The 13,287-nt window shown below is 42.8% G+C and overlaps 2 protein-coding genes and 1 pseudogene across 6 annotated transcripts in view; 2 read left to right on the top strand and 1 right to left on the bottom strand.

The window, feature by feature from the left end:
* The window catches only part of RPGR (retinitis pigmentosa GTPase regulator), a 268,816-nt gene that overhangs the window by 104,555 nt on the left and 150,974 nt on the right, over positions 1-13,287 (bottom strand). The window lies entirely within an intron of this gene.
* Positions 1-13,287, top strand: part of OTC (ornithine transcarbamylase) — a 55,619-nt gene that overhangs the window by 13,841 nt on the left and 28,491 nt on the right. Inside the window, exon 4 of the mRNA XM_060138694.1 lies at positions 5,790-5,877. Within this exon, the coding sequence (XP_059994677.1) occupies positions 5,790-5,877 (88 nt within the window). The remainder of the gene's footprint in view (positions 1-5,789; positions 5,878-13,287) is intronic.
* LOC132513977 (thymosin beta-4-like) lies at positions 10,252-10,409 on the top strand (annotated as a pseudogene).

Below are 13,287 nucleotides of genomic sequence, written 5' to 3'. Positions count from 1 at the left end.
CACAGCTTCCACTCCTATTTCTTAACACTTTCTGTAACCTCTCTTCCTATCCCCACCTCATAAGTCCAGGCTTGACGGGAATCTTCGTTATAGCACAAAGAGAAAAATGAAAAGCCAACAAACAAATCCTGGGTTGTCACAGCAAAATGACTTCTAGTCAAAGTAAGAGTATGACTTCAAGCAGACTTGCCAGGAGGCCTTAAACTTCCTCTGAAATCTTCCTCCACAGTCCCCAACCCTCAATGGCATTCATCCCTGTGCCAGGCACATCGTAGGTGCACCGTAAATACTTTCTTGATGAATGTGCAGTATTCATTTTTGTTTAGGTGACTTTCCCTGTTTAGAAATACATTAAGGGCTCAAGAGTGATTAGTGATTATAGTCGTCACTAAATCGCATTAGCTCACTTCACACGTAATAGAAAATTCCATTAACAAAATTAGGAGATGTTTGCAAGTGAAAAGAATGGGTCCTCTCTCCAGAGTCAAAATCCTTCCTGCATTTGTTCAGTAAGTATTTGTTGAATACTTACTATGTACCAGTATTTATTCTAGGTTCCTGAGATTGATATATCAGTGAAAAAAAGAGAGGTAAATCCCTGCCTTCATGAAGCTGACATTCTAGTTGGTACACAGACGAAAAACAATAGACATAATACATTTTAAGTGGATGATATATCACGTTGGAAGGTGATAAGCGCTCTCGGCAAGGAGAAGACTGCCTGGAAGTGAGGGAGAAACATGTACTCCATTATTTGGACTTTGCCTTTTACTCTGAGTACAATAGGGAAATCTTTGGAGGGTTTTGAACAGAGGAGGAATGTGACCTAACCTGCATTTTAAATGGATCTCTCTGACTGCTCTGTTGAAAATAAACTTCGGGGCTGGGGGTGCAGATGAGATAGAAGCAGGGAAAGCTGTCAGTAGGTTGCTATAGTACATAGAGGCTGGGGCCAGGGTGGTGGCAGAGGAAGGGGTAGGAGGGCCAGATTCGGGATATGTTTCGAAGGGAGAGCCAACAAGATTCCTGATATATCAGGTAAGAGAGAGGCATCAAGGACGACTTCAAGGTTTCTGTCTGAGCAACTGTGGGCAGGATGGAGCAGGATAGAGCAGGTCAGGCAGGATGGAGGGGAAAATCAAGAGTTCAGGTTTGGAAGTATTGAGTTTGAGATGTCTTTTAGACACACAAGCAAAGATGTTGAAGAGACAGCTGGGTATTAGTTTGGAGTAGGGGAGTGAAATTTGACCTAGAATACTTGGGAGTCATCAGCATACAGATGGTATTTAAGGCTATGGGACCAGATACAATTATAAAGGAAATAAGTGTAGACGGGGAGAAGAGGACCAAGGACTAGCCCTGGGGAACATCGACATTAAGAGGTAAAGGAAAAGAGAAAGAACCAGCAATGGCGATTGAGAAGAAGCAACTACCAAGGTAGATGTAAAAGCAAGAGTGTGTGGTGTCCTGGATGGTGTGCGAAGGAAGTTTATCAAGGACAAGGCAGTGAACAACTTTGTTAATTGCTCCAAGGTCAAGAAAAATAAGAACTGAAATGGCCACTAGATGTAGCAATGTGAAAGTCATTGGTCACCTTGGTGAGGGGAGTTTTGGTGCCATGTTGGGGGGCCAAAGACTTATGGGAATAGATTTGAAGGAAATGAGACGAGGAACTGGAGAGAGAAAGAAAAAACAAGAGTTTGCTGCAAAGAGAGCAAAGAATTAAATGGATACCCGGCAGGGGAAATAAGGACGAGAAAGTTTGCATTTTTAAAATTAATGAGTGAAAAAATTAGAATAGCCTATTCACGATGCAGGTAATGTAAGAGAGAAAGGGAAGAGTTGGTAGAGCAACATTCTTGAGTAGGTGAGGGGGCATGGCTTCTAGTTCATACATGGGGTATGGAAAGTTCATCTATGCTGAACAGGAAGGGAAGCAGAACATATGGGTACAGATGCTGACAAGTATGGAAATGGGGTGATGGAATCTGGAAGTTCTCTGTTACCATTTTTTTCATTGAGGTGGGAAGTAAGGTTATCAACTGAGTGCTAGCTCTACTTTCAAAATATATCAAGAATCCAATCATTTTCTCATTGCTTCAGTGGTTACTATGCTGGTCCAAGCTATCGATTCTCAGCCAGATTGTTGCAAGTGTCCTGACTGGTCTCCCTGCTCCTGCCCTTGCCCCACTATGGATGTTCTATTAAAACATATGTCCAATCATGTCATCCTCTGCTCCAACCCTCTGATGGCTTCCCGTCTCACTCAGACAAAAGTCAAAGCTGTCTCTTCCTCCCCACCTTCCTTCTGCAGCCTCACCAACTATTACTCTCCTCCTCACACACTCTATACCTTCCACACTAACTTTGTTGTTGTGCCGTGAATCCACCAGTCATGACCCTTCCTCAGGCCCTCAAGACACGCTCTTCCCACTGTCTTGTATGTTTCAATGCGGCTTCCTTGACCACGTTAAAATGATAACTCCTATTCCTTACATTGCCTATCCTCCCTCCCTGCTCTATTTTTCATGTAGCACTTGTCAACATCTAACATACAAGATATTTAATTTACTCATTCAGTGTATTATCTATCTCTCCCCCATTAGAATGAAAGTTCCAGGTAGGCAGGGACTTGTACCTTGTTGTTTACAATGCTTTTCACAGTGCCTAGAACAGCAACAGGCACATACTTTTCGAATGAATGAATAAATTTTAGAACCATGCCATGAGGCTAGGACCTGTTGTGGTCACTCCACAGAGACAAGATGTGCCTCCCACCAAAATTTGGTTTGATTGTTGACAGTGAGGATAACACACTTGCACCAAGAGGGTATGAAAAGGTTTACTATTCACATAATGTGGCTTTCTGGAGAGAGTAGGGCTAGCTCCAAAATTGGTCCCAAAGTGGCATTAGAGAGCAGGAAAATTATATGGCTTGTGCTTTTACTGTGGTTGTGGGGTGAGGCTGGGGTGAAGATGCCCGTGCACAGGGCGGGAGGAGAAGGGAGAGTGATGGTGGGTAGCAATCAAACATCATAAATTGAGTCAGATTCTTTATTACAAGGCCCATAGCAAGTAGGACTGTTTGTGTGTTTCACGTTCTCTCATTCTACCTGGGATGTAGCACATCAGATCTGCAAGGGATCTTAGGGCTCTAGGCAAACTGCCTGATTTTCGGATGAAGACTGAATCTAGTTCCACTATGTTGTCCTGTCTCTGTAGATCCCAATGTAAGTTGGCTTAGGGGCTGGCTCTCCTAGGAGAAAGCTCTAGGTTCTTAAAAACAATCTTGAACAAGTTTTTAGACTCTTTGACTCTCAAAACTCCTGTCTATAAAATTCTCATAATAATATCTAATATGCTCTTTGTCAGAGTGAAGGATTCAATGGAAGAAAGTCTGTGAACTGCCATCACCTGGTAGTGCTCTGTGACTAGTCATGGCTAGAGTCAGAGCATAGTGACCTGTAGCTAAAAAACCATTTGGTCGGGGCATTTATAAGAGAATACTTTTAAGTATGAAATAGGTAGAATATAATTATTTTTTAAATGTAGTAACAGAAATGAGAACAATTGTTTTGTCGTGGATTTTTTGTTGTTGTTTTACTTAGGAAAGTTTTCAAATGAACAGAAAGTAGAAAGTTTAGCATAATGAGCACCCCAATACCCCTTACATCAATCAACTGTTAATATGTTGCCTTCTTTGATTTATCTGTTCATTTTCCTTAGTGAAATTTTTTTTTTTTTTGGCCACGCAGCATGGCATGCGGGATCTTAGTTCCCCAACCAGGGATCGAACCCGTGCCCCCTGCAGTGGAAGCATGGAGTCTTAATCACTGGACTGCCAGAGAAGTCCCAGTTAGTGAAATACTTTAAAGTAAATTAAAGCTACAATGAAATTTTACCTCAAAATATATCAGTATGCATATTTCAAATAAATAAGAATATTTTCTGTATAGCTACAATATCATTATCATACCTAATAAAAATGACTTGTTAATATCACCTATCCACATTCAAATTGCATTAAGGTTTCAGTGGGCTGTTTCATGAGACTTTGGGTCAAATTCCCCTTCATGAGTCTAAAACTCTTTGTCCCCCAACTCACCATGAGATTAATGATTTCCTCCTTTCTCATGGGAAACAAATAGGATTAGAAAATTGTGACTGTTGCATATTTTCCAAAAGACAAAGTAGGTATATTACAATAAGGAGGAAAAAAAGTAATGTTTGCAAAATTCCTCAGACACGTCTCTATCTTGTAATTATACTTATTTGCCTTTACATTGTATATCTAAGAAAGCCTGCCTATTGAACCTGTCTCAAATGAGAAAGTAAAGTTCTGATTGGATGTCACCATTTCCCATAATTTTGCCTCAGGGCATGTGGTAAAAGGGCTCTCCTTGTTACCACAGAGTTTAGCTATGGCTTGGGGCAGGCCCCTCTCTGTGTCATCCTCCCCAGACCCATGGAATGTGCTATGAGGGTGGGGAAGGAGCCATCCTCATCTGCTCAGATGTCTGCAATAACCTCACATCCCATAGAGGGCTGAAAAGTGGTGAGGGCAGTATGCAAGTGGTGCTTAGCCCTGTCTTGGTTGGAGGAGAAATACAGCAGTTGAATGACCTTCTGATCTAGCTGACTTTTAGTGACCTGAAATTGCCATTTCAATACTCACTTTATTTTCAATTTTTAAATAATTAAGGGCTTGGGCTTCCCTGGTGGTGCAGTGGTTAAGAATCTGCCTGCCAATGCAGGGGACACGGGTTCAAGCACTGGTCCTGGAAGGTCCCACATGCCATGGAGCAGCTAAGCCCGTGTGCCACATGAGCCTGCGCTCTAGAGCCCACGAGTCACAACTACTGAGCCCACGTGCCACAAGTACTGAAGCCCACGTACCTAGAACCTGTGCTCCACAACAAGAGAAGCCACTGCAACGAGAAGCCCACGCACCACAATGAAGAGAAGCCCCCGCTCGCCACAACTAGAGAAAGCCCGCGTGCAGCAACGAAGACCCAATGCAGCCAAAAATAAATAAATAAAATTAATTTATTTAAAAAAAATTAACCTATAATCTATATACTGGAAGATGCACAGATCTTAAGTGTACAGTTCAATAAGTGTTGAGGAATACATATACTCGCGTATATGGGTTTGTAACGTACAAACTGTCAAGGTATAAAGTATTCCTGTAACCCCAGAAAGTTCACCAATGCTCCTTCCCAGCCAATCAGCCTCTCCAGAAGCAACTAGTGCTTTAATTTCAGCCACTCTATGTTAGTTTTGCCCATTCTAGAACTTCACATAAATGGAATTATACATTACGTACTCTTTTGTGTCTAGCTTCTTTCATTCAGCATAATGTTTGTGAGATTCATCCATGTTGTATGTATAGTAGTGCATTCCTTTTTATTACTGAATAGTACTCCATTGTAATCCATGATATACCATACTATAGTTTATTTTCCCATTTTCCTGATGGACATCATTATATATTTTAAAGAATAAAAATGAGGTATAGTCTCCAAATGAGAACATGCCCCATATTGCCAAGATCTGAACAAGAGGGTGGAGAAATGGGCACACATCTGAAGGAGAGTTAAGCGCTGGTACAGAAAATTTCATCTACTTCTCTCCGTTCCTCATTATGCTTTCCCTGGGAATTCCCTATCAGAGAGGCTGGTGAGATTGAAAGATTTTGACTTTTCAATCGAGATGGTGCTGATTGCTCACAATTTTGTTGGCTACTTTCTTTTTTTCAAAATGTCTTTTTTCTCTCTCTTTTACTGTAGGCTTTGCACTTCTGGGAGGACACCCTTGTTTTCTTACCACACAAGATATTCATTTGGGTGTGAATGAAAGTCTCATGGACACAGCACGGTTTGTAAATCTTCTCTTTGAAGCTTATTTCAGAATTGATGGATAAATGTCAAAAAGAAAATATGCTTCTCTTAAAATAGTGGTTTTCCCTCTCGGCATCCTTTGGACTGTTCTCTGTTTTCCTTCTTTCCCTCTTTATCTGATGTTCTGAATGCCTCTCCCTCATCCTCTGGCCACTTTCCATGGGTTAAGATAATATTTTTTCTTAGCAATTTGAAGAGGTTTCTGATTATAAAATTTCAAACTTTGGGAAATATGGTCATTAAACATGACATTTTAAAAAATTAATTAATCAATTAATTATTTATTTATGGCTGTGTTGGGTCTTTGTTGCTGCACGCAGGCTTTCTCTAGTTGCGGTGAGCGGGGGCTACTCTTCGTTAAGGTGTGCGGGCTTCTAACTGCGGTGGCTTCTCTTGCTGCGGAGCACGGGCTCTACGCGCGTGGGCTTCAGTAGTTGTGGCATGCGGGCTCAGTAGTTGTGGCTCGCGGGCTCTAGAGCGCAGGCTCAGTAGTTGTGGCGCACGGGCTTGGTTGCTCCGGGCGTGTGGGATCTTCCTGGACCAGGGCTCGAACCCGTGTCCCCTGTGTTGGCAGGCGGATTCTTAACCACTGTGCCACCAGGGAAGTCCAAGCATGACTCTTATGTTTTACAGTTGAAGAAATGGAGGTCCAGGGAAACTGACATGTTCAATGACCCATAACCTGCTAGCATCAGAGCAGGTAGTGATATTAATAGCTAACATTTATTGAACATTTATTCTGTGTCAGGCATTGTTCTAACTCATTTAATCCTTATAACAACCCAAACATATTGGCATAAAGAAGTGAAACAACTTAATTAGGGACATACTAGCTTCTATAACACAAAAATCTCAAAATGTCAATGGCTTAACATAGTGCAAATGTTCCTGATTGATAAGACGGAAGGACTGATTATTTGTGTGGCCATTCAGGAGCTCTGGATGAGAATGGCTCTACCATCTTCAACATGTGGCCTCCAAGGTTATCCTGGGTGTCAGCATCTAGCCAGGAGCTAGGGGAAGATAGCATGGAGACAGGATGCTTGCTTTAAAGCCACATTAGCAGGAAAGTGGCACAATCACTTCCACTCACATTCTATTGGCAAGTACTATTAGCTCAGCCCTACCTAGATGAAAGTGGAGGTGGGAAAAGGCTCTTACCCACTTAACTATAGTTAGAGACTGAAACATAGGCCCTCTGACTCCTCATGCAGTGCCCTCACTATTGTATCATGTCTGATTGAGAAATACAGAGCAAATGTCTTTGTTTAAATATTTCGCCCTTGATATCTAAGACTAATGATTATTTTCTGAAAACGATGTGCGATAAAGCAACTCCTTGCAGACACTGGCTGCTTTGTATGGCAGCTACCCTAGTATATACTAAAAATCCACCTCATTTGAATTGCTGAAGAGATTTGAAATAACTCATCTTTAAACCTTTTAGTTACGGTATTTCAGATGGGACAATGTTAGCATTAAGAAGTGTTGTGTTCATCTTCTGGATACAAGGGACAAAAAGAATAAATAAACATAAATGAGTTTTTCTTCCAAATATGCTGCCACTGACTGGAATTATATTTGCCTAATAACTGTTTCCACAAAAGTGAGATATACTTTATTCAAGAACAAATATTACAAGCTGGTTAGGGGTTGAAGCCGGGGCCACAGTCAGGAAAGAAGTCTCAGTGGGGATCCTCTATATAGGACCAAGTGAATGATGGTGAATGAGTCATGTGTGAACTCGTGGTTGGAAGAAGGTGCAGCTGGAGGAACAGATGAACATCCAACAAAGAGCTAAGGAGTGCGCATTGGCAGCAAGAAAGAGGTCAGGGCCCAGAAATCAGTGGAGTAGGCAGGACCCCAAAAGCAAGAGATGAATAGCCAAGCATGGGTTGAAAGCCGAGGATGAGTAAAAACATATTTTTTCCGTGCTTGCTCTCCACACAATTCGCACTGCAAGTCCTTAGTTAGAGGAGCTCTACACAGATCCTAGGAAAAATAATCTGCTCACAAGTCCCAATACGATTGGGACTTTTTTTTTTTTTTTTTTTTTTTTTTTTTGCGGTACGCGGGCCCCTCACTGTTGTGGCCTCTCCCATTGCGGAGCACAGGCTCCGGACGCGCAGGCTCAGAGGCCATGGCTCACGGGCCCAGCCGCTCCGCGGCATGCGGGATCTTCCTGGACCGGGGCACGAACCCGTGTCCCCTGCATCGGCAGGCGGACTCTCAACCACTGCGCCACCAGGGAAGCCGTGATTGGGGCTTTTTAGTCCATACAATTAATTCCATTGCTACATGGATACACAAAATTGGATCCATAGAATTCCTTCTAGTCATTCCATCTTATCCAAAAGACTCGAAGGAAAATAATCATAGCTCCTTCTTAAAGGGTGTATACTATGGACCTCTTGTACTATTATCGCTAAATCTTTGTAAAAACCTTACAGGGACTTCCCTGGGGGTCCAGAGGTTAAGATTCTGTGCTTCCACTGCAGGGGGCACAGGCTCAACCCCTGGTAGGGGAACTAAGATCCCACAAGCCATGCAGCACAGCCAAAAAAAAAAAAAGAAAACTTACAAAGTAAGTATTATTGGCCCAGTTATTTTATAGATGATGAAACCATGACTCAGAGAAGTAATGGAGCTTAGCAGCTAAGTCAGCATTTAAATCATGCTGGTTTTTTAAGGCCATGCTGTTTTGGTTTACTCCTACTGTCTCTTTTATACAGTCAATGAGAGTGGCAGTGAAATGAGTTATGGAAAACATTGGCTTGTGCGCTGCAAGGTCCTCAAGACCACCCCCATGTTTGATGATTCACTAGGAGGGTTCACAGGACTCAGCATATAGTCAGACGTGTGGCTATATTTATTACAGTGAAAGTATACGAAGCACAATCAACAAAGGGAAAAGGCACGTGAGGAGAAATCTGAAGGAAACCAGGTCCAAGCTCCCAGGAGTCCTCTCCCAGTGGAGTCACTCAGGATGCGCTTAACTCCCTTAGTAAGGAGTTGTGACAACATGTGTAAAATGTTATCCACCAGGGATGCTCCTTAGAGACTCAGTACCCAGGGTTTTTATTGGGGAACGGTCCCATAGCATGCTCTGTTTGACATGTACCCAAATTCCAGACTCCCAGAAGGAAAGCAGGTGTTCATTTTAAACCATATTGTTTACAAAAAAACATTTTAGGCACAGGGAGTTCCTCTTATCAGTCCTGGGAATGGTGGAAACTCTCCCCAAACTGAAGCTCCCAGACGCCATCCAAGGGCCAGTCTTACACTCAGGCCTTTCAAAGGACAGCGGATGGGACTGCTATGTTAACTCTTTCCTGCGTGGCTTGGAAATCGAAAGACTCGAGATCTAGTCCAAGCTTTGCCACTTACCTACTCTGTGACCTCCATGGGTGAAAATTTCTCTGGATCTTAGTTTCCTTTTCTATAAAATGAGGGCGTTCCGATGTCGAAGGCCCACTTTATACTCTCAAATGTAAGCAAACGTATTAAAGTCATAGTCCTTAAACAGAGGTGTGTCCCAGTGTAAACTATGTGTAGACAGATGCAGAGTAATTTGGATCTGGGTAGAGATAGGAGAGAGAGAGAATTCCAAGGGTTCTAAAGCTAGTTTGAGAATTATGTTGGGGAACCTGTTAAAATGCAAAATTCTACGCCCCACACTCAGGACTTCTAATTTTGTAGGTTAGGGTTCAGTTGGTGTCTGGGAATCTATATTTTAACAAGCTCCTCAAGTGATTCTGCTGCAAGCGGGGCTGGACCACACTTTGAGAGACCCCGAATTGGGAGGTTGTGTAGTCATCCTGGCTGTTGTGCTATCAATCTATGCTAGTGTGTTAGTAAAGAAGGGACAGCTAGTAAGATATGTATATGGTCTCATGCTAACTGAATGTGAAGGGTACACTGATAGTGCAGGCAAAATGGTTTCAGATTTGTTATTCTTAAAATATATATGTATATATTAGCAGAAGCAGGAAAATGAAAGGAGTTTCTGCTTCGGGAAGAAGGTGAGAGACTAGGTATTGGACATATTGCATTAAACGTTGAACCTCCATGTACAAATGTCCATGAGCCACTGGAGATAAAGAATTTGGGTAAAGTTGATAGCTGGAGAAATAGAAGTATAAACTCAGTGGTAGAAAATGAGCTGCAGAGTCTCACTGTGTGAGAATTCCAGAAGGCTGAACCTTGAGGACAGGTGCAGTTAGGGAGGGACAGGAGGAAATCGTTAGGGTTCGAAGTAAATAAGGTTAGTACAATATCAGAGGAGGCTGGAATGGTAGATGGGGATGGCAGAAAAGGGGTTAGAGTAGCTATTGTGGAAACATGACTTTCTTTTGTGCATCCCATTCCTGCTTAATCTGCCAAAATCTCTGACAAACAAGATATGGCTGAGATTCAGAAATTCAGTCAATCTAAACTGAAGAAGACAAGAGAAATCCACTGCCTTGCACAGAAGTAATTGAACAGGAGAAGCAAGGAGGTGAATCTTAATGACATCTACTCTGCCGATATGTACGGTACAATCCATAGCAATTGCCCCCTTGCTTTTTGTTTGTAGACCTTAAACTCTGTAAGATGCAAAGAGATTGGATGATGTTTAAATGGTAGTGCTGGCCCTTTTGTTGTTTTGTTTTGTTTTGTTTTGTTTTTTTGAGGTACGCGGGCCTCTCCCCACTGTGGCCTCTCCCGTTGCGGAGCACAGGCTCCGGACACGCAGGCTCAGCGGCCATGGCTCATAGGCCTAGCCGCCCCGTGGCATGTGGGATCTTCCTGGACCGGGGCCCGAATCCGCGTCCCCTGCATCGGCAGGTGGACTCTCAACCACTGCGCCACCAGGGAAGCCCAGTGCTGGCCCTTTTGAATCAAGAGAAAAGTGCACACTTGACACTGATTGATGGCGTTGCTTCTCTGTCTGCCTGCCTCACTGCTTTGGGGGCCTGGTGGAAAAAAAAAAGTGACTACCCAGGGCTTCCCTGGTGGTCCAGTGGTTAAGATGCCATGCTTCCAATGCAGGGGGCATGGGTTCGATCCGTGGTTGGAGAACTAAGATCTCACATGCTGCGTGGCATTGCCAAAATAAATAAATAAATAAATAAATTAATTAAAAAAAAAAAGTCACTACCCATTGGTGAAAAAAGAACCGGATGGGGAACACACTGAATGTGGCAACAGGAAAAAAAAAAAAAAGAGAAAGAAAGAAAGAAAATTGGGCCATTCTCCTGAAACCTGTTAAATGCAGTTTCCAAAATGTCACTTATTTAGTCAAATGACTTAATTATTCATTTATTCAAAAATATTTACTGAATGCCTAGTTTTTCTTCCAGGATTTTAGCACTAAGAATAAAATGCTGATCAAATCAAACAAAACACTTTTTCAAGTGGAAATTACATTCTAGAGGGAGGAGACTTTGACTAAACAAAAAATAAAGCATGAATACAATAGGAGGCTGAAATAAGTGCTATGATGAAGTCAAAGCAGGATGATCTGTGGGTGGATTTGGGGGTGCCTTTAGATTGGGTGTCACCTCTCTGAGGAGGTGACAGTGAAGTGGAGAGCTCACTGAAAAGACAGAGCCAGGGATGCCAAGCTGTGGGAAAAGCACCTCAGACAAAAAGAGCTGCTGGTACAAAAGCTTAAGGTGGGCTTCCCTGGTGGTGCAGTGGTTAAGAATCCGCCTGCCAATGCAGGGGACACGGGTTCGAGCCCTGGTCCAGGAAGATCCCACATGCCGCGAAGCAACTAAGCCCGTGTGCCACAACTACTGAGCCTGCGCTCTAGAGCCCATGAGCCACAACTACTGAGCCCATGTGCCACAACTACTGAAGCCCGTGTGCCTAGAGCCCGTGCTCCGCAACAAGAGAAGCCACTGCAGTGAGAGGCCCATGCACCGCAACGAAGAGTAGCCCCCACTCGCCGCAACTAGAGAAAGCCCGCACACAGCAACGAAGACCCAACGCAGCCAAAAATAAAAAATAAATAAAATAAAATAAATAAATTTATTAAAAAAAGAAAAAAAGCTTAAGGCAAGAACAAACTTCATGCACTCAGGAGCAGAAGGACAGCCGGCAATGTTTTTACATCTGCAAAGGAACATACTTTAAACTTGAAAGTTAAAAAAAAAATGTACCCTTACAAGTTGGTCCTGTCTTGGCCACCAAAGGAAGGAAAAACCAGATCAAGGAGTAAAAGACCTAAATACACATTCAAAATAAAAGGTATTTCGCTTTTCTTACTTGATTACAATAATAAAACCTGTTCACTCTTCAAAATATAGTAGGGGAATTCTCCTTAGCTAAGTCTCAGTTGAGTATCATGTAATCTGAGGGTACTGGTGGGGAGTGAAGGGGAGCATTGAGATGGAGCTGTCGACTGATATTGTGGAGGAGTTGGTATGTCAGGGCCCCCAAGACCACCCCTGGGTTCAATGATTCATTAGGAGGATTCACAGGACTCAGCATATGGTCATGGCTAAGATTCATTATAAAAAAAAACAGCAAAGAGAAAAGGCACGTGGGGCCAAGTCCAGGGGAGACCAGGCACAAGCTTGCAAGGGTCTTCTCCCTGTGGGATCACACAGGACATGCTTAATTCCTCCAGCAATCAGTTGTGGCAACATGTGTGAAATGTTGTCTTCCAGGAAGTCCATTAGAGACTCAGTGCATAATATTTTTTTTTTTTTTGGTGCATAAGATTTTTACTGGGAGCTGCTCACATAGGCACCCTCTGCCTAGCGTGAAGCCAAATTCTAGGCTCGCAGAAGGAAAGCAGGTGTTCAGCACAATCCGTAGTGTTTATAAAAACAGTTTAGGTAGTGAGCCATCCTTATTATTTCTAGGAGTGGTGGAGACCCTCCCAAAGTCCAAGTGCCAGCTAAGGGCCAACCTTGTAAGCAGGCCTTTTGAAGATAGCCATCTCAGGACTGCTATGTTAGCTCTTTTTTTGCACAACTGGGCTATCATCTCTCTTCTGGATTTTGCTAGATATAATGTAACTAGTAAGGGAGTGTATCCTACACTCATGGGAAGACAGCCCTAAGATTTGAATTGTTTCCTCAGTTCACTGTGGATCCCTGTAGGGCCAGGCTCCCATTGGAGAAAATGAACCATTGCTCACTCCCCTTTTTAGAAAAGTCTCTCTCGGAGACTCTTTTCCACCCCCTAACATATCAGAAGACACAAAAGACATACATATATATTCAGTTAAATTTACTTCAGATTTGAGGGTGTTTTTGTCAATTCTCTGGTGCTCTACTGGGGTTAAGAGTTGGATATTCTATTTTTTCCCTCACTCTGGGCTTGTCTTTTTAGATGTGACACCAGAAGTGACAGTTTAGCATGACTCAGATCATTTATTCTTTGGAAGTTTAAA

Source organism: Lagenorhynchus albirostris, chromosome X (genome assembly GCF_949774975.1).
Source record: "Lagenorhynchus albirostris chromosome X, mLagAlb1.1, whole genome shotgun sequence".
Classification (NCBI taxonomy): Eukaryota; Metazoa; Chordata; class Mammalia; order Artiodactyla; family Delphinidae; genus Lagenorhynchus; species Lagenorhynchus albirostris.
The sequence above is the reverse complement of the archived record's forward strand: the minus strand, read 5'-3'. Positions and strand labels throughout refer to the sequence as shown.